The sequence below is a fragment of the Hyalella azteca genome, unplaced genomic scaffold, assembly GCF_000764305.2.
Source record: "Hyalella azteca isolate HAZT.00-mixed unplaced genomic scaffold, Hazt_2.0.2 contig6845, whole genome shotgun sequence".
Taxonomy (NCBI): domain Eukaryota; kingdom Metazoa; phylum Arthropoda; class Malacostraca; order Amphipoda; family Hyalellidae; genus Hyalella; species Hyalella azteca.
Genome location: NW_025936987.1, coordinates 89,188 through 112,250, shown reverse-complemented (window position 1 = coordinate 112,250; position 23,063 = coordinate 89,188). Strand labels below are relative to the sequence as shown.

Below are 23,063 nucleotides of genomic sequence, written 5' to 3'. Positions count from 1 at the left end.
GGAACTTTGTGACATGTCATTATAAGCTAGTACACACGTCAGCCAAAGGAACTTTGTGACGTGTCACTATAAGCTAGTGTACACGTCAGCCAAAGGAACTTTGTGACATGTCATTATAAGCTAGTGCACACGTCAGCCACCGGAACTTTGTGATATGTCATTCAACAACTAAAGTATGTATAGTAGATTAATATTTTTTCGCAAAATTATTATTTATAACAATAAATATGTTGCCGATAATGCTGAATTTCTATTATCCGAACTTCAAATTTGCCTGTAGAGCCAAGCATTGCATGTAAAAGATACATTTCAGCAAATAACAACAGAAGTGCAGCTACACTGTTGCAGGCTAATGTCGCAAAATCTGTCACTTCAGTTGCAACCATTTACTACCGGGACTCTCAAGTCCCGCTTATAGAATTTTTACCATCAACATATATTTAATTATTTTTCCAACAGAAATGCATTATTTAGTCCTAATTTACTGCGATTCTGTAAAAAAAAATACAATAAAAGTTTGTAAAACGCATAGCCGTTACGAAAGGACCATTTCACACAAATTATTTAAATTAATTATTTGCATTTTATTACACTCAATAAAAGTTATTGCTTGTTGTGTAATCAAAGAACTGCCGCTAGATTCTTTGGTTGATTAGCGTATTTTTTTAATCTCTAATGAAATGTGTAGAAGCAATTAGACACTTTTTGCCAATTTAATTACAGTTTTGATGACATTCCAGCGAAAAAGGCGCAATTTGGCAAAAAATATCATTATATTGATATGTTATTCCTTTATCGAAAATTTGTTTTGAATTCATAAGGAACGATTTTGTGGCAACATTTCTTGTTTTCTTTCTTCAGTGTTTTTACAGGACGAGTGCGAGTGGGATTTATAAGTGTAAAGTAATTTCAGGTATGTGTGCAAGTGATTTTTGTAAATTTTATTATTCTCCTTGCATAGCTTCAATTCATTGCAAAATACCCTTGGTTCCTTCGACTATTTATCCTGGTGCTTGTAAAATTGGAACATTGTTATTTCGTCATGAGTCTAGTTGGGACCGTTCCTGGGAAATATATTTCTATAAAACCGGCCCGCTTCAATAATTCATTTGTAATCTCATAAAAATTTCAGCCTATGATATACGAAAATTTTTATCTGCTGTTAGCAATGATTGATAATGAACGGAAATCTCTAAAATGAAGAAATTTATTCTCCTGGAAAAAGTAATATTCAAACGGCAGTGGTAATTTTTATTAATGACAAATACTGAAATAGACAGCATTTAACCTAGCCACTCAGCTAATTCTGTAGCTTGGTAGAATTAATATCGGTAATAAAATGAGTACCTAGGTCAAGGCTAGGTGTATAATATTGGATGAAGACAAGACAAAAATTTTAACTACTTGGAAGTTGGATGATAGGCTAGATCATAGAAATAGCTAGGTAATCATTGAAGCAGCTTCAAGTTACCAAAAATTCAATTTGAATGGAATAAAAATGTGGAATAGGTAGGTAGTGGGCACTGGAAAGAATTTCCCAGAAATTCTAAATTAAAATCATTCCAGTGATGGTTACTTTCAAATTTCAATAGGGCTAGCTAGTTTCAAAAGCCATAGGCCTAGGTTAAAATGTGACTACTATTTCTTCTAACTTTTTAGATAGGGTAAACGTGGTATATTCCGACATTGTGGGGAATTTTGTCACCTCTCTAGTTTTTCCTTTATATTAAGCTTTGTTTTAGTTCCAAGCGTTCGTTGATGGTTGAAATGGTGACGTCATACATTTGCGCGTCAAACTACTGCCAAAACACTAGGTCTTGGCCATCTAGCGGGAAAATATTGAGATCCAAAGAGAGACAATGCACGCTACCCAGTGAGATCATCAAAAAATGTGTCAAATTTGACAGTTGACCTTGCTCTACCAAATAGGTAGTGAATAACTGTTTGTATAAGAAGAATATTATGGTTTGAGACTTTTAAATAGCCTATGTCTGTGATTTGTGAATATATTAGGAATCCTTTAAGTATACTTGTATTCACTGATTTCAAGTGGTAAATAAATTAATAGTAAATAGATGACTAAGTTGAGAAATGGATTTAGACACATGAAAACTAATTCCGTCACAACTTGAATTGGACACACACAGATTGTTCCAAGCTGTGTACTGTGTACAAAATTAAAATTTGCCTAATTAAAAGCTTAATAGTTGTTAATTAAAAGCGTAATTAAGTAGTGTTCAATATTCATTAGTGTTCTAATTCAAAGCTGTGTTGTATTCCAATACAGCTCACACAGCTTCGCTCAGCAAAAAAATTTCACTTATCGAAAAATTAGTGCATCATCAGTCATCACAAAATTGTGCATAGAATGTCATATATAGAATTGTGCACCAGGCATCATAGAATGAAAAGTAATTGACCTGAACTATGATTTATTTCTCCAAAACATATGATGGTTGTCACTAAACATTCCTTTCTGTAATTCTTTTTCAGGTATGTTTTTCACAATCTCTTTTTTTTATAGTAAATTCACTTAACCCAATTAAAATGGTGTGAAATTACAAGTCATCCTGTAAGCTTACAGAGTCAGAAAAAATGCTATAAGGCTGCTGATATGAAGCTTGCAGTGGACAAGGTTGTTGTAAATGCTCAATGGCATGTTCATGGATACGGTAATATCGCATCAATAATACGGTAATTAATGTATATGGTAATATATCGATAAAAGAAAAAGAAGTAAAAATCACAGAAAATGTCATTTATTCTACCTTTACATCATCTACAATGAAAGAGGACTTCAGAGTACTGTTAGTAATGGACAAGTACACTCTGCATGCTTCAAATGTTTTAAAGTGAAGTTTTATTCCAAGTGTCCCGAGTAGCCCCGTTTGACAGGGCTACTCGGTACACTCTTTTTTTGCTTCTGGCACCTTACAAATAGCATATGGAATTTTTTGGAGAAGCCATGTGATAGCCCTTGCAAAGAGCTTTAAAATGAGGCTAAACTTGTTTATGAAATGTTTCATGGTAAGAAGTTATGAATGGAAAACGTTTGAAATCTTCCCAAGTAGCCCTGGTTGACAGTAGATGTTTTTGGAATTTTGGCATTATTATAATTTACAAGCAGGAAGCTTATGGAATTCTTGATTAAAATCCCATATAGGTAAACTGTATTTAAAATTCATGATTGATAGATATATAATATTGATAATTTTTAAAATATGATGCAAAAATTATTAATCAGTTATGAATATCAGAAACATTATTTTAAAATGTTTCACAATTTATAAGAACAACTCAGCCTCCTATAGAGTAAACATGTCATTAGGTATTTGTAATTGTAATGCCCTTGTAGACTTTTTGATCATTTTTCAAAAATTGCAAATGGAATAAATTTTATGATGTTGTCAAGGAACTATTTCTTGATACCCCTGAATAATTTCAAAATAGACCAATGTTTTGTGATAGGGCAGTGACATGATAATATAGTCACACATACAAACAGAGCTTTGGGGCCTTATTGGGCTGAGCTTTTTAATTACCTTGTTGAATATTTCTACTTAAATGTTGAATAACTTGAGTTTTACTATTTTTGCAGATAGCACACGATGGCTCCTCGTAAGGGAAAAGTAGTTAAAGAAGAAGTCCAAGTTTCCCTCGGACCTCAAGTTCGTGAGGGCGAGAACGTTTTTGCCATCTGCCACATTTATGCCTCCTACAACGACACATTTGTGCACGTCACAGACTTGTCAGGGCGTGAGACCATTGTAAGAGTCACTGGTGGTATGAAAGTCAAGGCTGATCGTGATGAGTCCTCGCCTTATGCTGCTCTTCTTGCTGCTCAGGTGCGTTTTTATTAAATTACTTCCACCTTTTCTTGAAGCATCCATACCTGTTATGTAACAAATATAGTTTGATTGCTGGGTAATATTTTTGGTCTCTTATAACTTTGATTTTTATTGCATTTAATTGTTGAAGTTTTTTTAGATATTTTGACGATCTGGTTACTAACTGAACAGGAAGTTTTTATCTCACTGCCATAGTTTGTACACTGTACTTTGATGTAAAATTGCCTAGATGCTTTCAAATAAACTTTTCACCAGATTTGTTGACTAATTTGTTCATTGAATAGCATGTAATTTTTACCTAGAAAGATCTCCTTGTATCAAAGGGTGAAAGGTTTCAATTATTTTTTACAACACTTCTCTTTAACTTCACTTCTTGTTGTTTGTTTGTTTGTCTGCCCCCTCAGGGGGGACTTCTGACGCGTGTTTGTGCGCGTCAGAAGTCCTATGGGATTTCGCGCTCCTAGGTGGATTGTTCCTGAGCGCCCCACCGCTGAGCTCGCGGTGTCTGACTGCAGTAGCCAGCTTCAGCGGGCTGGACATCTGAGACCTTCCGCCCCTTGTGGGTGATGAATAATTGAGACCTTCCACCTCTATGGTGATGTTCATCTTGACTTTCGGTGCGAGATTGCTTAATAGCTGAAGCGCTAGTAAACATTTGGCCACTAAACTAACTAACTTGTTTGTCTGCCACAAATCTTATAATCGATATTTAACACACTTTTACCTGTCCAATCGATCTGAAATTTTGCACACTTGCGTAAAGTTGGAGACAGTGCATGAATCAGTTGACAGAATAAATAATTTTGAAAATTAAAATTTCTTTTTTTTTTTCAATATTAAAAAAATTGACAAAATAATTTTGTCAGCTACAAATGTTATACATGATATTTGACACACTTCCACCAGTCCAATTGATCTGAAATTTTGCGTACTTGTGTGAAGTCGGAGGCAATGCGTAAATCAATTGACAGAATGAATAATTTTGAAAAAATGTATATGTTAAAAAATTTTGAAAAATTATTTTTTTTTTAATTTTCGAAAATGAAATGAGAAATTCATTGTACATCTTTAACAGTGGAGACACTGGATTCTTTAGAAATGTTGTCTTTAAAAAGTAATTTTTTAAACGTAAATTTTTTTAAACTACCAATAATATTGAATTATTTTTTAAATGTTTTAGTTTCTAATTACTTTGGCCATTGCAGGACGTAGCTGACAAGTGCAAGACCCTAGGAATTAATGCCCTGCACATCCGTATCCGTGCTACTGGCGGCAACAAGACCAAGACCCCAGGACCTGGTGGCCAGTCAGCGTTGCGTTCCCTTGCACGTGCTGGTATGAAGATTGGCAGGATCGAGGTGGGTTCTGAGATATACTCGTAGAGTAGATATACTCGTGTTCTGAATTGTGTTTGGAAGCACAAGTTGCTTCCGACTCTGATATTCAACTGTAATTTTCAAATCCTTTATCCTAGCTGTGTGATCATGTATGATGTTTGATACTCAAGTTAACACGCTCTGGCACATGTTAAATTGTATCTTCAAGTGATATGTTGTACTTTGAAACTAATTAATTAATAAATTAATTTCAATTCTTCTATTACCATTATATTGAATCAGTTTATTAAGCATTTGATGACACTGGAGAATTTAGCCTCATGATATGTTGTAATCTGCTAGAAAATTAAAATTGTAAATAATTGAGTTGTAAATTGTGGGAGGAATACAATCAAATGAAAATTTTTGAATAGATTTTTTGTATTTTTCTCTATATTCAAGTCCCCTTTATCCCTTTATTTCAACGATTATATGCAACAGGAAGGAATCCTTAGAGCTTAGATAGAAATAGAATTGTTGAAATCGTTTTGTAGTCTTGCTGCCAACAAACCACAATAGTTGAAGATTGAGTATGATCATTTTGAGTAGGTCCTGCCTTGTGAGCCAGGATTGTCGGGGAACCTAGAAAGCAATTTTTTAGTGACCAGTTTTGAATTTAAGCAGCAGGTTTCCCCTAAGAGCATTGCATGAAAGGAGATATCACTTTGTAAGAAACAGTATTTTTGTTTTAGATTCAGTTGAGTCAACTATTTAGCAGACTTACAGTATTGTTGGAATAAAGTTATTAAAGTTGTTCGTATTCTGGTTGATTGCAATTGAAGAACTGGACCTCTGGCACCAAATAGATCAAGATTTTCCTAATCGCTAGAAAACTTGCTATTACTTGCACTTAGATTATTGTAACATAATTTAAATAAGCCGCCTAGCCTCTTTTCTTGTTGATAGTGATTTCTTAAAAATATAACTCTGTACTCACTGCAGCGAGTGACAGAGAGCGCATTTTCTCGTCGACGAAAACGTGGTCACGGACGGACATGACGAGCACAATAGCGCCTTTTTCCATAAAAGAGAAAATGCGCTAAAAATATCTTTCATGGATACCTTAGCTAATGATTACATTTATGTGCAGGATGTGACGCCAGTGCCCTCCGACTGCACCAGGAGGAAGGGTGGTCGTCGCGGTCGTCGTCTGTAGTGCATCTGTTGTCTGCAGTAAACCCTCGATCCAACAATGCCCTTATTTATCCCTCTAATACTAGTCCGTTGGTTCCTTGCTAGGTTCAGGAGAACTCTAAATTGTGGAATGCTCGTGTGGGACTAAACGATGTGAATGTGAGAAATATCAAGTATTTATATTCAAATTTTTACTTTAATCAGTATCGTGGTTGAATCTGAATGGCATTAGTTATCTACAGAGTATTGACAAGTACAATCAGAATCACTTGAAGTATATCAATGAGTAATATACATTTAGAACTGTATCATGATACGACCCCTCAAGGTAGTCTTCTGGCGCGCGTCTGTGCTCGTCAGAAGTCCAATGGGATTTCGCATTCCTAGGGGTGTTATTCCTGAGCGCACAACCGCTGAGCTCGCGGTGTTTGGCAGCGGGTCTCAGTTGTGGGGTCATGTTTGTTGAGTATCCAGGGGCCTCATGGCAGTTGTGGGGTTGAGTCATGTAGGTAGGATTCTTCAAATTTCACTTTCTGCCTCTCATTGGGGTGGACGACGTCTCGTGTAAGCGACCTATTGCAAGAGTGTCTTTGTTTCCGTTGTTTTTTACCGATTCGTCTTCGCCTCTGTGAGATGCAAACAATGCTTCTGTCTTGCTGGTTTCAGAAGACTGTTCACTTGATACTTTCCACGACTTGCGGGTAATGAATGAACCCAGTGTTATGTATTATTTTTTTTAATGCTACTAATGAATCTAGTATTATTGTATTTTAAATTCTGCGTTATTGACAGCGGCTAGGTGAAAACTGCTGACAAGTTTTGACCTCATTTACTGTATCCTCTAGTTCTTTGTAACATTCACGGGTTTTTAGTTGGGATTAAGGCGGCTAAGAGAAGTCATAAGGCGGCTATCGTAACCATTAATATTCTACTCAAGCCTAAGCATTGTCATGTAAGTACTGGAATGCACTGATGAAAGTTAAAGCAGTGGTTCGTGGGGTACGAATGTCGCCAGTGTTACGCTAGCCTCCACGAGTTATTGTGGGCGCCTCACTGTTGATATGCGAATATTTTTGGGTCTTGCACGATTTTTGTTATCCTATTGGCGGCTTGTAGCCATTCATTTGGTGCGCAGTGGCCGTAGCAAATAGTACTAGAGTAATGAAAGGTTAACAGCCACTCAGTTGAAGTATATAAACCTGAGCCTCGCTCTGGTGCATCGAAAACTCCTGCAGTATAAAAATTGCCTCAAATACAGGGCCGCGCCACCAACGGTCCCAGAGCTCATTCAAGTATGAGAATGTTAACAGAATCTATTCAATACCTGCTGAAACTTCGTGCCTTCAATTGGAAAATTCAAGAACGACTGAAAAAATCTAGCCCCGAAAAATTTTTTGAATGCAAAGAACAGCTGTGCTATCTCTACCCATGTGCATTCCAAATAATCATTCATGATACCTGTGTCTCATCAATTGTTCTCATCATAGTTCAGCGTTTGCGCTTTCAGCACTCGACAGTTAAACTTTTCTGCCAGAAGTTTACACTCCCAACCACTCAACACCACATGTTTGGTGAACGTGTCCGACAACAGGAAATCTTGAATATTCAAGACAACATGGATATAGAGGAGAATACTGACAAGAACCAAATTCCGGCGGCAGTCGAGATATCTGAAGTTGTGGCGACAATTGAAGGATCTGAAGTTCCGGCGACAGTTGAAGGATCTGAAGTTGCAACAACAGTTAGAGGATCTGAAGTTGCTGCGACAGTTGAAGGATCTGAAGTTGCTGCGACAGTTGAAGGATCTGCAGCTGCTGCGACAGTTGAAGGATATGAAGTTGCTGTGACTGTTGAAGGATCAGAAGATTCGGCGACAGTTGAAGGATCTGAAGTTGCTGCGACAGTTGAAGGGTCTGAGGTTGCTGCGACAGCTGAAGGATCTGAAGTTGCAGAGACAGTTTGTGCAGGACTAAGTAAGATTGCTGCCGCCAGCAGTGATGATTCTGCACACTCTGAGGACAGATTAGTATTGCCGTCCCTGATAGATGGGATACACAAAAGTGAAGGTGGAGCCATGACTGCTTTGTCAAAGTCTGAGGGTAAATACAAGCGTAAGCATGGCAAAAGTGGCTCGAGCTTCACCGAACCGAACTATTTTGTTGGTATCCCTGTCTCAAACCCGAAGGTGAGTTTTTCTTGGCAAAACAACTAATCAATCACTGAAGGTCCATGTTCCTCTAACGATTCTAAAAAATTGCTACTTGTTTAAAGCTACAGGTACTAAGAAACCCTGTTTTCGTGTTCACTAATCTTTCCCTGCTCCTAACCCGTGAGTTGAATTGTGTCAATGACGCGGTGGTTCATCTAACAAAACCCGATGTCTGATGATTGGTTTTTCCAAGGGTATCATTGCTCTGAACGACTATCACAAAAACTCATGCACCAGGCTGCAAGTCTTTTGTGGGGCCAAATTATGTAGGTAAGATTTCTTGCACTTCCTTTCTGCCCCCTTGCGTGAACGTACAAAATGCCGTATGATCGTCGCCTTGGACAAGTGCATTTGTTCGAGCTGCTGCTCACCTAACCTTTTAACGTCTTCCTGAAATGCAATGTAATGAGTTTCGATTTTCGGCAGAGAAAAACCTGCCATTTGTTGATTTTAATTTTTTTTATGAAATGAAAACATTTTATAGCCTATCTAATAACATATGTTCGAATACGACAGAGAAGTAAAGTTCTTTGTGCTGCAGGTAGGACCTCAGTAAACTTGACGAAGAAGCGACATGAAACATTTTGCGGCAGAACGAAGTCTCGGAGTTCAACGCAATCGTAATTATTTCTGTTCCTGCAGATACACGAAAGAGTTTTGGCATTGCAGCAGAAGATGTTGTCAACAGAACCGCTGCTCCAGTCATATCTGACTGACGTGGCAACCATGCACTTGACTTTATTCGTCTTCAATCTCGAGGATGAGCAATTGGACAGCGCGAGAATGTGCTTGACGCAGTTGGGAGATAAATTGAAGACCGACGAGGGCTGTCCCCACATTGTTCTAAACTTCAAGCATCTCGGAAATTTTCGCAACAGGGTTTGTCCACACTACTTTGAAAAAAATAAGTGTTACTGCAAATTGAACTAATAGGTCAATAGATTTTTAAACGTCAATGAATGATCCTTTTTAAATTTAACCACATGAGATTCAATCAATTAATCAACAGCAATTAATATTTCATAAGATTGAATTAATCTCACACTGATAGTATCTTTCTATGCTCAGGTGGCATGACTATTCTTTCATAACATAACATAGTGATCTCGGCGCTGAAATGTAGGCCTGATGTGGCCTGTGGCCGATTCTTTTCCTTTTCGTGCCTTGTTCACAGTAGATCTATAATCGTGTCATTTGACCGGATCTTTTCATGACTGGTGATAGTTTGAAGAAGCTACTAGACTTCCACCTGTATTAGACTGACTATTTCTATTGCATGTAGAGGGTTGGCATTGGCTTTTGGGCTGATTTAAGAGTCAAATTTTTGGGCTACGGCAGCGCTCCCTTTTTCTCTACTGATCTAGAAATTTGCCAATAGGTGGTGTTCGTTTCTGTAGCTGAAGACGCCGGCTTCAAGCAGCTGGAAGATTTACGTGATGTTGCAAGAAGATTGTTCACGGAAGCAGGCATTGAAGTGGAGGATAAGAAAAATAAATGGCACCCTCATCTAACAGCGGCTAAAATAGCCTACGTACGTTAAATACTTGAAGGTGCCTAGACTAACATGCGAAGAGGTGTTATCAACAATAACTTATTTATGCGGGTACGTCTCCTGGCTATTAGCCAAACACACTCGATGCTGGCGTTTCTGGCGGAGTCGAATGCACTTGAGTTGAATCACTCAGTTGATACCACATGCCATAATTGATTCGTACTTTAGGTATTCCACTCAGATGGACGCAAGGAAACTTTCCATTTAACGTCCATGATTTGTACGAAAATGACTCCGCTCGATTGAAATCCATGAAATATTTCTTGAACAGCAAAAACGAATAAAACACATGCCAGCATCGGAAGCCTGTCATATCATTTTCGTGTTCTCTGATGATTGAATTGGCACATGATAATCTCCGCCCAGTATTCTAATTTTTCTTTGCAGTTTCTAGTTTCCATATGATAACTTTACGTTCAGCATACCCATTGAGCTACATACAGCCTCAATTTCCAGAAACCCGGGAAGAAACACCTCCACAAAATACCAAGAGAATCGTATGCTGATTACATTGACGCGGAGTTTGGCGTCCAAACTGTGATGAAAGTACAGCTGCTTTCAATGAGGGCACCGAAGGATGCAAATCGATACTACAAGTGCGAGCAAACTCTGCATCTACTTCCCGACGGTCAGTCTATTAACATGATTATTATGACAATGGAAGTGTCGAGTACATATACTTAATTTTGCTTTCAGTCTGAGTAATTTTATGGACTATTATTTTTATCCTCAAAAATTTGTTACAGCTCAGTTCTGGAATACTAAATTTTTTACTGTTCTGTTGCAAAGGTAAATTTGGCATCGAGAAGGCATGCTTAAATTTGTGAATTTTATCTTATGTTCAGCAATTGATTTACAGTCAGGCAGCATACTATTTATTATGAAAAGCACTGCGTGCCACGGGCAGAGGCCTTACTTTAATTTCTAAAATATATACTCCTAAGCCCATACTTTCATCACAGAACAGGAAAACCATTCTGGGTGCTGCTTCCGACAAGATACAAACTTTTTGCCGGCTGAGTCAACTTCAACTGGACTAAGCACCTAATAATAAGTGAAGTCGATAGGAAAAGGAGGAGCATGTTTGATCTACACTATTTTAAATTAGTATTTCTGAACGGAGTATTGAATGAGGCAAAATTTGTAGGTTTTCTGTACTTTCGTTTACAATTATAGTTAAAAGCTTAATGATAGCAAAAATTAACGTGTACTATTAATGTTCACATAAATAAAAATTACCAGAAAAATTTGTCTTTCGAACGACCATATTACAATGATCGGTCATTACATCGTGACGTTTCGTTGTCGAGTTACCAGTCACTAATAATACTATCATCCAAAGCAGAGAGCAATGTAAAGAATGTTATACGTTTGAATCGATTCATAAAGATCCCCCAATAATTCCATACGCCGAATAAAGTTTTGTTAAGGATGAAAAGAAATGGACATTTCAATACTTCAAATTACTGCATAGGCAAATAATTGCAATTTTATAATGCATATTAATTCCTAATTAATTTTCTCATAGCCGATGGAATTTTAAAACACAAAATGTATGAATAAATAACACGCGAATAAGGTATTGAAACCTCCGGTAAAGTGAGATTGCCTCCACGATTACGTGGAGTCAACGGGTGTCGCTTATCATATGCAATTACTCTCTATACGACTGAATGTTCATTTACAAGATATTCCCCGGAGATGATCTTCAATACGAATGAGTTTAACGCACTATCTAATTCTAGTAAAATAAAAACATTCCAGACAACCGTTCACAATGTCAGGCAGCACACGCGCTAGGATGAGGACATCAGGACATACGACTATGTTACATTGCAGAATCAGATTCCACACCCTAACATTTATATTGATGACTCGTATGGTGCACAGATGATACGACAAGTTGGTAACACTGCTCAACAGTCACCAGGTCTGTACCTTGAATTGTCATTTCAATCAAGTTCTGGTTATCTAACGTCATATGCAGCACGCATGAATAGGTAAAACTACCGTAACATGCGTTTACCATAGAGACCAATGTCATTTATAGTAACATAAGAACAACACGAATCTTCTTGCATGCTCAGTTATTGATGATTGAAAGGTAGAACTTGGGTGCACGATATTTCAAACGATAGAGCCGTTCGCGCCTCATACCTGAAGATATATGATTGAGAGAGTTTGCAGGCAAAAATAAAGGATCTTCGGAAGGGAACACGCATTATTTTCGTAAAAAGAAGCAATTAAGTTTAGTAACTACTCTTCGGCGGCTTCTTCTTCCTCCGCTTCGTCACCACCATTTTCTTCTTCTTCCTCCTCTGCATCATGATGGACTTGGTCGTCTTCTCCGTTCTCGTTCTCTCCCGCCTCCACGTCCTTCTGTGGGAGTTGTATACATATTTTTCAATCGAACAACAAAGTTTCTAAACCGATTAACAGATGTAAGGAACTAATATAATATTTACTGTTAGTGAAAGTAATTATAATTTATTTTGTTGCATTATTTAAATACTGTAAGTGATTATGAACACAGTAAGGCTTAATTTCATTGATGTGCCAGCTCATCACCCACATCATCGTTTTTTCCTTGATATATATTAACTAACAATCACAATCTCACAATCCTTACTTCCTAGGCGAGGCCAATTCATATCAACAAATGGAACTACCATGATAGTTATGCTATAATCCCAACAAGCGTTATTGAAGAAACGCAACAAAGAAATGAGAATTTAATCCTTCCAAATGAATACATAGTGACTGGAAAAATTTGAATGTTAATTAAAAACATAAATTTCAAACAAAATATACATTAATTATGTTTCAATCTTGGTTGGCGAAAAAAAATCACAATAAATTTCGACTCTTTCGACATAGACCACCAAAAAAAAAAGAATAGTCTACTTAGCAATTTAGCATAGTATTTCTCATCTTGAAACCATAACGGCTAAAATTGCAATCCTGAACCATGGGGTAAACAAGCGAAATTAGTGGATTGAAAATCATGAGACAAGCACAAGGCCGCACTGTTCCCACCTTAACCTTCTTTGCAGCTGGCTGCTGTGTTGTGTCGTCCTCGCGCGGACGTTTTGTGAGATCAGCTTGGTTCTCCCTATGGAACATCACGTACGGCAACACGCCGTTTATTTCTTTTTGTTGGCCGCTTAAAATTGCCTCGCACGCTTCCTCTTCGTTCGCAAATAATAGCTCAATGAAGTTACTGCACACAAGATGTAATCACGTTAGCAGAAAACGATGCAAGCAAGCAGTAGCGTTAACATGAACTGCTACCAAGAGAAAATGACGATTTCAATTACTGTAAACAAAAACAAGTAACATTACTTACACATAAGTATCAAAATTATTGAGGCGTGATATCAATGCAGGAGTGAAACAATATTGATAATAATCAAGTGCTGCATCACTCCTAGAACGCTTTTTTTAAAAAATCATCGTGTATGCAAGGGATCAAATGAACCAATTGTTCAAGCAAAATTAAAATAACCAACTCAAAAATCATCCTTCATCTAGGATTGACTTACAATTTTTGGTTTTTCCATACAACCAAGGCGCTTGGGAAGGCTTCCTTGACCATATCAATGGTGGTTTTCTCTGGCAAATTCCTGACGTCAACTCTCCTCAAGTCACGAACACCTTCCTTGCCGTGATTTTTACTACGCCTGCCTGTCAAGTCTGCGTAGCACGGAATGCCGTTCTGAGTTATTTCTTCAGCTTCTTGGAACACTTGCAGCATTCTGTCCTCGTCTTCTTCCGGGTAGTCCGCCACCATGTGACTGTGCATGGTTGATTATTTATTAGTGTTAATTGGAGACTCATCCTACTCCAATTAGCCCAGTTGCCAACATATAAATGCGACAACATGAGTATTTTGCGCAACACTCCCGATCATTTATGATGGCTTTAAAGATAAGTATTTTGTTGCAATGTTTGAGGCTCATAAGCGATCTTAGGATTTTAAGTGGTCAAACTTTATGGAAGGCAGTTTTGATCACTCGAAGATTTCATAACAAAACCAAAAATCATTCAAACAAGATTTCATAACAAACCCATTCATGTGGAGATCAATGACTCCTTCCATCTGCATGAGCTCCTCAAAATCTTTTCTGGTTAATTTATTATCAAGGGTGAGCTTAACCATCCTTTTTCTTTGGTCCAAATCCAATGCCTGTAGAAAATTGATTATTGAGCAACACAATAGAAATAAAATTGAAATAAATATACAAATAAATAAAATACAATGATCTTGGTAGCTGCCGATAGCTTTAAAGATAGGAAGCTGGTAGCAGATGAAGAAATGAATCTCAAATGTTCAGACAACGAAGGATTGTTTAATACTAATTTACTAGAACTTTCAAAATAGGATTGCTACACAGCTTGTGCAGCATATGGAATTCGATTTAATTGAAGAACTAACTGACTTAACAAAGTTTGTTAGTAATATTGAGGGAATTAGCTAAGAGAACGAGGTAATTGCGGAATATTTCATTATTTGCTCAAAACAAATCTGGACAATTACTTTCTTAAATTCAAGATTTTTACATTCTACGACTAATTATAGGCCAAGAACAAAACTTATATATATATATATAAAAAAAAATTACAGAATAATTATAGAAAAATCATTTCACTCGAAAAAAATGTATGAATTCTGTATTAATTTTAAATCATCAATGCTCTTATTGCAAACACCCTAGCATTAAGAAATTTGCATTAACTGACCTCTTCAAATAATGTGATCTCCGATTTCCTATATGGTGCGCCAGAGCCTTGGCGATTTTGTGGGTGAAACTGAAAAAAGAAAATTGTGGAAATAAGAAAACTGAAATAAATTCTCCCTATCAGAAGAAATGAGAAGTACAAGCATGGAACAATGTACCTAATACAAAATAATAACATTAGAAATGGAACTAACACACAGGCTGAACTCGTCATAACGCAAATCTCATAAAAATCTCTGAAATAGAAATTTTAGTCACATAAACAAATGACTAAGCTTATCATTCCAATTTGATAATAGTAATCAAGTTTTAATAAATAGTATACAATTGTGCTGTGCAAGAGGTCAACACATAGGCTGAATCCGTCATATCACAATTCTTGTAAAAATCTCTGAAATAAAAATTTTACTTGTCACATAAACAATAGACTAAACTAATCATTTCAATTTGAAGATACCTAAGTTTTAATGATTAGTACATAATTGTGCTGTGCAAGAGGTATACTACTGAGCAGCCCACTCTCGACGGCAGTCAGTCCTGACCTCTTATATTAATCTACCCCCTTTGTATTGAGCTCAAATTACCTCAGTAGATGAGCTCTCGAGGTCATTTGAGACAAGCTTAGAAAGGGGGAGGGAAGTTTATTTATAAAATATCTTCAAAGTTTACCAACATTAATACCTACACGATTTAATGACACAACTGATAAAAATAGTAATTAGAATATTATTCTGAAATTTCAAGACTTGCAAGTCAGTGATATTAATGAATGGAGAAAAGGGCTACAACATCAAGGTTGCTTGCCGGTATAATACATGCAGATGCAAATCTAAAAAATATAACTCAGTACTCATTGCAGTGAGTGACAGAGAGCGCATTTTCTTGCCGACAAAAACATGAGGTCACGGACGTATGGACAGACAGACGGACATGGCGAGCACAATAGTGCATTTTTTCCATAAAAAAGAAAATGCGCTAAAAATTAGATCGGTACTCACTGCAGTGAGTCACAGAGAGAGAGTATTTTCTCGTCCGTCCGTGACGTGAAGTCACGGACGAACGGACATGACTAGCACAATAGCACCTTTTTAGCGCATTTTTGGAAAAAAGGCGTTATTGTGCTCGTCATGTCCGTCCGTCCGCCCGTCCGTGACCACATTTTCGTCGACGAGAATATGCGCTCTCTGTCACTCACTGCAGTGAGTACTGAGTTATGTTTTTTCCATAAATGAGAAAATGCACTAAAAATGCTTCTCCAAGGCCTGAGTAACAAACAGTCAACAAACTTACCTTATTCATCATGCCTCCTCGGCTGTGATCCATGCCTCCCCTGTAAGGCTGTCCTCTGTATCCACCACCCATTGAACCTCGCATGCCTCCACGCTGGTATCCTCCGCCACCATAATATCTGGAAATTATTACTCGTGTACATTGTCTTTGTTAAATAAATGCTAATTTATTGAAATAAACTCTTCAGAAAAGAAAGCTAGCCGGGATCATGGGGAGAAAAAAAAATTAGATCAGTATGCACTGCAGTGAGTGACAGAATGCATTTTCTTGTGTCTGTGATATGAAGTCACAGACGGACGGATGAGCACCATAGCGCCTTCTTTTCCATAAATGAGAAAATGAGCTAAAAATTGATTGTTTGTTGAATGAATAGTCAGCTTCACTCAAGGTTGATTATAGTTACAAATTAAGGAGCCAAAATCTAATTACACAAGTACGAGTACAAACTAGTATACAAGTAACAGGACTCACCCGCCTGCACCGCCACGAGGACTGTAACTGCTCTGCTGCATGCTGCCTCGGAAGCCACCTCTGTATCCACCAGTGGAGCCACCACGATATCCACCAGTGTCACTGGTACGGTAGCCGCTACTCATGCCACCCATACCTCCTCGGCTACCACGGTAGCCACCTCCACGACCTCCTCTGAAGGAGTCGATCTGGCCACCACTACCACTACCACTGTAGTAGCTACCGCCAGAGCCGCCCCAGCCACCACGGCCCCCACGAGCACCACCTCCACTACTGCCGCGAGGTGACCCCTGAAAACATGATTCATGTGCAAATTACTATCAGACAAACACAAGTTGATTTTGAGGAATTGCAGAGAATATAATTATTAATCATTATTATTATTATGTTATCCAAGACTATGTATGTTTCAACATAATGAGTTTTCTCAAGTGTCTCAAGTCTAAAACATCTCTAGAAGGAAAATTGTTAATTTTATAATATGCAGGCACTACCAATTTGGAAATAAAATATAAATAATCATTTTTGGATTGTTAAATTAAATGAATTGATGTCAGTACTCCATGTATGGATATGAACTCTTCATGGTATATAAATTCAGTGAAAAATGAAAATCTAAGCACAAATTGCTTGAGCACTCACTCTGTAGCCTCCTCGTGGCTTGTACCCTTGGTCATACATGGTGTTGTTGTAGTACCTGCAGAGATAAGCTGGTACTATAAAACAAGAAAATATTTCCTCATGAGACATGGAGCAATTTGAAAACAAAAATTCCTGGGAAAATCTTTCATAAAAGTTGAGCTAACAAGATGCTCAAACCACATCCAAACATTTCCAAGCACAACCACTCATTAATGCCATCACACCATAGTCATTATACTCTTTTTTACTATTACATGGAAGTTTCATTTCATGTTATGACAATAAAAAAAGTTCTCCAAGTTTATGGCGGATTGTAAAAATTACACATATTTGAATTTATATCCATCAGCCTTATCTATTTTAAACCTAGTTCACATTTGAAGTTTGCTTCAAACAACATTTCAGGAACAAGTCAACATTCCTGAGTGTATTATGGAACATCTAAATTAGGGTTTAAATAATTAAAATTTCCCAACAGTTACGAGCATACCACAATTCAGCAGCAATTCATTCACAATTCCAGCAGCAATGCAAACAACACTTATCATTCATTCATCCACAGTAGTAACACAATAATAAGGGTACTTTATTTTGTGATGAAGCAGTGGTAGTGGAATATGACTGCTATTTTACTTACATGATTGCAGTACTGTGATTAGTATCTGCTTTCTAACTAGTCCACTCTAGCAGGATAAATTGTTGAGGCTGCTTTGCCAATGACTTTTCTATGACCCTGCTTCGTATGAAGTTCAGGCACCTGCCACTTCTTATAGTCTCCTTAGATAAGAAAAATCTCTGAAATTCAGCAATTCATTGGTTTAATGCACATAATCATCTCTAACAGCCAAATGGCTGTTGCAGTAGTCTAAAATATGCTCAATTGGAGTTCAGAGCAGCTTGCTGCTGCAAAAATATGCATGGATCAAACAGGGTACCAGTATAAACATCAAAAATTCTTATCTAATAGGTGTGATTGATAGTAAATAAGATCCTTCAACAGTATCACTTCATAATGTTTCCTAATCATCTTAAATAAATCTTATTTGTAAACAGGTTTATAAGCCTCGGTACATTCTGTACTAGGTTAATCACCTAAAAATCAGGATGTAGCCATAGAACTTAAAATGCAAAGTGTCCCAAAATATGAAGAATAGATTGGGAACACATTAAAATTCAAAAATTAATTACAGGAATCATAAAATTCAGGAAAGAAGTGTTACCGTTGATATATTGTTTCGGCTCATTCACACATCACACTTATCCACCAAACTTGCACACCAGCAAGACAGTAAAGAATTTCAAACAATCAAGAAGATTCATTGTAAACAATAAATAATAATGTGGAAATAAGAATCAAGTGTGAAATACAACAGCATCACCAAACAAGCACAGAGGAAAGCAATGATGGCCTAAAATGACAATTCTTCATAGCACTAACAAGGTTACACTGAGGCAAATGAAAAAATATAAAAAATATTTTATAAATAAGTATAATTTATGCGAATGTAGGCAATAAGAATATTAGATGACTCAATGACACCTAATACTATTTTGAAACTGATATTTTCTCAAGATGAGCCAACAGAGAAAATTAAAATGATATAAATTATAATCATATTAAATACTGCTATAAAACCCACTGAATAAAGCTCATAATACAGAGACTTTTATCAAATCATGTGTTCAACATCAAGTCATGTGCTCTATTTTAAAAATAAAATATTAAAGGGACAGGATTACTGTAAGAAAATCAACATGGATGACAAATTTTCTACTTCATTGGCCTGTAGACAGAATGGTTGTAACCTTATACAAAACTAATCAATTCTATTAAATATATCCCAGATATTAGCCACTGGTATCATCTCCACCATTAGGTGGCAAATGAAAATAAAAAACAATGCAGTTTTTAATGCAGCACCAGCAGTAATATGTACAAGTTCCATCACATGATAGGCAAAACAATATAACTATCATGATTATCATGTCTAAACTTAGTAAGTTTGAAATGATCCCCAAAACTGCTCATTTACAGTCCACTAAGCCATCACATCTACGAAAGCACAAAGTTACCTAATACAAAATTTAATTTTTACAGCCTTCTCAGTGATATCCAACTGTTAACATTTAACAATACCCAAAATGAAAAGGGATAATTATTAAAATAGAGGAAAAGTTACTTTTAATAAAATTCAAAAGCTACTTGTACATAAAGTCAGCTTTAAAAATGTACAATGGAAAAAATTTCAGCATATACGGCCTTGAAAGATTTATGAAATGGCATGGATTCAAGACAAGCAGATTGGCAGAATTATTATTTATTATATATTATTATACAATTATTCCAAAACAGAAAAATTAAAACAATCATTTTGTGGTTTAGGAAAATTATGTATGGAAATATGTCATCATACTTATTTCTCAGTCCTTGCAGGTAAAATATGTGTATGTATATTAGTGCCAACATCACCAACAGGTTAGAGCCATTAGACTCTTCAAAGGCATAATTTGCATAATAATTTATGCCTGGTTTGATAATGAGGGAAAGCAGTTCATCAACAAACAACTCCCAGAACTAAATAAGTCAGGTTTGCACGACTCAAACATCAACGCTATAACCCAAAACAAAAGGTATTAAAAAATTTGTCTCCAGCACTACTAAATTACATAGTATATTTTATAGATTATAAGAATCTCATGGCACTGAGCTGTTATGAGAGAAAGAAATGAAAAGGGGACTAAGGAGAGAGATGAGTAGGGGAGGGGCTGAACTGTAAAAGCCCTTGGCCAAGTGAATAGGGGAGAGATGAGTAAGGGTTAAAGCCCTTAGCCAAGTGGAGCCACCAACATCTAATTAAAACCTCAAAGCACATTTTAAGTAAATGGTTGAGAAAAGTTGCTCATTTTTAAAAATGTTAACAAGTTTATTCCAAACTTTCACATAAAGATACTAAGATATTTAGGATACCATGATATGTGGTGGTTATAAGCCACTGAAATAGCTTAAATTTGGGTCTAATTAGTCTTAAAAATTTGATGGAGATGAAGTATTAGTGTCTTCATTTTTTTTATTCCATTACCGTAAAATGGGGTAACTTAGACCGGCGGGGTAACTTAGACCACTTTTCGTTTTTTAACAAAAACCCCCACAACTCAAAAACTATTTGACATAGAAAAATTTTGTCAATGGACATTAAAGGCCTAATACTGAGGCTACATAACACAATAGAAAGATTTGAAAAGTTTGCATATCTAATAGGTTATTAATTTCCAAGCCAGTCAATATTACCCCATCAGGGCTGCCATTAGGTAGTCACATTTCCCTCATTATGGGGCAGTGCTCCCCATTTGCAAACTATGACACTTTCCTCAAGTTTGTCATTTGCATATGTAACTAGAAGAGTTCTACTACAATGCACCAAAACCTGGAGTTATTTGGAGTTATTTTACCAAAAAATATAATTGATTTTACCACCCAGTCTAAGTTACCCCAAGAGCTGGGGTAACAAAGACCATCACTTTTTTTGAGATTACATAAAGACTATGAGAGGCAGGAGCCAGCAATTTATGGTGAGTGAAGCTAGAGTATAGACCTGTATTTTGCATGTTTCAATTCAAGTTTAATTTAGCTAGTAAAATAATGGCATCAATTATAAAAAAAAGTGGTCTAAGTTACCCCATTTTATGGTACAGCAATCCCTTGATTAGCACGGTTTTGAATACCGCGGTTTTGATTAACGCGGAAAAAAAATTTGCGACCTACCCTTAATCTACGCGGTGCCAGTTTTGATTAGCGCGCCTTTTTTTCACAATGCATCATTTTCTTGCCTCTAGCCAGAGGTGTTACGTTCGTAACAAAAGTGTTACTTTTTGCTTATTAGATCTTATGTTGTTACTTTTGTTACGACTTTTGGAAAAATTTGCCAAATGTTTTTACTTTATGAATTTCAGCCAATAATTCTTTAAATAAGGTCCCGTTCCGTAGGCACTTGTGCTGACTACAGAGTCGGTTTAACCGTGCCTTGTCTCATTCATAACTCGAATGATCGAGTTCAGCAACGTTCGCCGGTAAGTGCGCCATGCCGGTGCTCTAGCCCTTTAAGCCCTGGTGTGACGAATTCGTCACACAGAAAATAAAAGCTTCTACCGAGAGTAATTACATGTTTGGAGTCTAGCCGCGAGTGTGACGGTAGCGTCACATGTTGTGAACTCGTTCGAACGACGTTCGATGGAGTAGGCGCACCGCTACTGCCAGTACAACACAAAGACTGCGCGTGATCTGAGAAGTAATTCAGATTGTTTCTTCACTTTTGAAACATAATTCAGTGCGTAAAGGGCTAGTTACTCGTTAGCCTTCAACTGGTCAAGATCGCTGCCATATCTACTGCTCACTTTTATCAAACTACATAATTTTCCTTTCCTTTGCTATTTTTGAGGATTCATTATAATTATTCCCATATATTCTTAAGTTTGATTAGCGTGGTTTTGCTTAACACGGTAAAACTCGGGGATTTATTAACCACGTTAATCAAGGGATTGCTGTACATGTGATATCTAATTAATATTTTTATAATCTCATTATTCTTAGAAAAAAATTCATTTGTACAATCCAAATTGCCGCTTTTGCTTAGCATCAAGAAAATAAGAACCTAATTTATTAGCAATCATTTCACAAAAATAAATATATAAAAGTCAAAACTGTCAAATTTTCAAAATGAATAGAAGATTCCAAATTCAAATAAAACTTCCTACTGAAGTTAATAACAGCAGCATAAAAATAAAATTTTTCTAATTTTTAGGCAGCATAGCAATGAAGTTTTATTTGCTACCATTAGGTTTTATGGAACAGATTAAATTTAAAAATTCATAAAGCATTCAAGTGATTCATAGTAATTTGATTCCTCAAACAATGAAACAGTCAAGGAGAATAAAAATTCAACTCTTCAATCTACCTAGCCCTACTCTTGAATAGCTAGCCTAGCTAAGCTAACCTGTTACCTGAAACTGCATAGGCCTAGCCTACCTAGTGACAAAGCAGAGTTTTTTTGGACTCTTCCTGGTCTTCCGCATGTTCATTTACAAGTCCTATAAGTAGAAATGTAGAATAGTTAAGTATCATGGATACCAGCATTATAATACATACGAAATTGGTTAAAATCTTGACTAGATGAAGAAAATAGTTGAACAGATTCTAAAGAGTCTGTGTTTTGCTTCTGTCAGACTGTCACTATCTCCGAAAGTTATCACTCATAGCAGCTAAACAAACGCAGAAAAATAAAACAGAATTTCGGATAAGCAAGTTCAAATGGCAGCAGAACAGATACTATTCTCCTATTATCGTGTGATTTCTAGACTAGCTCGGCCGATCGGTCTTTCGCTATCTCTCAGTCTCGCGTTCGGAGATGAGAAATCAGCTCAATAAACCACCAAAGAAGAACATTTATCCTGCAAAATATTACAACTTTAATCAATATAAAATAATGGACAAATTTCAGGTATTATTTTTTCGATTCGAGCTTTTCAGTCCCCAGGGTGTTCGAATTACTTTAAATTTAATGGAAGTACGGTAAGATGAAAAAAGCCGCCATTAATATCCACTAGGCGCATCATCGGTCCGTTTTCATTTACGCAAATAAGACAGTCAGATAAATTCGTATAATTCACTTGAAACATACTTACCTATATGGCAAGTCGGCAAGCTTATGACTCCACCATAATTTCACCGAACTTTATTTTTCACCGACACACGCAAACTCTCACACAACCCCCCGGCCATTTTTGTTATACTACTGGACTTATGGG

General features: G+C 36.7%; 3 protein-coding genes across 9 annotated transcripts; 2 read left to right on the top strand and 1 right to left on the bottom strand.

The window, feature by feature from the left end:
• The first annotated feature begins 832 nt into the window (after nucleotides 1–832).
• On the top strand, nucleotides 833–6,417 carry LOC108677768 (40S ribosomal protein S14). Its single transcript, XM_018166045.2, has 4 exons — nucleotides 833–913; nucleotides 3,599–3,845; nucleotides 5,054–5,206; nucleotides 6,315–6,417. The coding sequence occupies exons 2-4, from the start codon at nucleotides 3,609–3,611 to the stop codon at nucleotides 6,378–6,380; spliced, it is 456 nt and encodes a 151-aa protein (XP_018021534.1). The 5' UTR covers nucleotides 833–913; nucleotides 3,599–3,608; the 3' UTR covers nucleotides 6,381–6,417.
• Nucleotides 6,412–12,002, top strand: LOC108677766. 2 transcript variants are annotated; one of them, XM_018166036.2, is made up of 5 exons: nucleotides 6,416–8,543; nucleotides 9,210–9,446; nucleotides 9,946–10,098; nucleotides 10,576–10,747; nucleotides 11,082–11,998. In XM_018166036.2, exons 1-5 carry the CDS (start codon nucleotides 7,653–7,655, stop codon nucleotides 11,165–11,167), a joined length of 1,539 nt encoding a protein of 512 aa, XP_018021525.1. In that variant the 5' UTR covers nucleotides 6,416–7,652; the 3' UTR covers nucleotides 11,168–11,998. The 2 variants fall into 2 exon arrangements, with proteins under 2 accessions (XP_018021526.1, XP_018021525.1); XM_018166037.2 differs by lacking the exon at nucleotides 9,946–10,098 and having other exon boundaries at nucleotides 6,412–8,543; nucleotides 11,082–12,002.
• Nucleotides 11,257–23,063, bottom strand: LOC108677767 (keratin, type I cytoskeletal 9). 6 transcript variants are annotated; one of them, XM_018166041.2, is made up of 10 exons: nucleotides 22,941–23,063; nucleotides 17,899–18,056; nucleotides 17,262–17,316; nucleotides 16,620–16,909; nucleotides 16,149–16,266; nucleotides 14,860–14,928; nucleotides 14,187–14,305; nucleotides 13,662–13,913; nucleotides 13,156–13,339; nucleotides 11,257–12,495 (listed from the first exon to the last, which is right to left on the bottom strand). In XM_018166041.2, coding segments are annotated over exons 2-10 (1,209 nt in total). In that variant the 5' UTR covers nucleotides 17,901–18,056; nucleotides 22,941–23,063; the 3' UTR covers nucleotides 11,257–12,375. The 6 variants fall into 6 exon arrangements, with proteins under 6 accessions (XP_018021530.1, XP_018021531.1, XP_018021532.1 ...); XM_018166042.2 differs by having other exon boundaries at nucleotides 11,257–12,498; nucleotides 13,162–13,339; XM_018166043.2 differs by having other exon boundaries at nucleotides 13,162–13,339.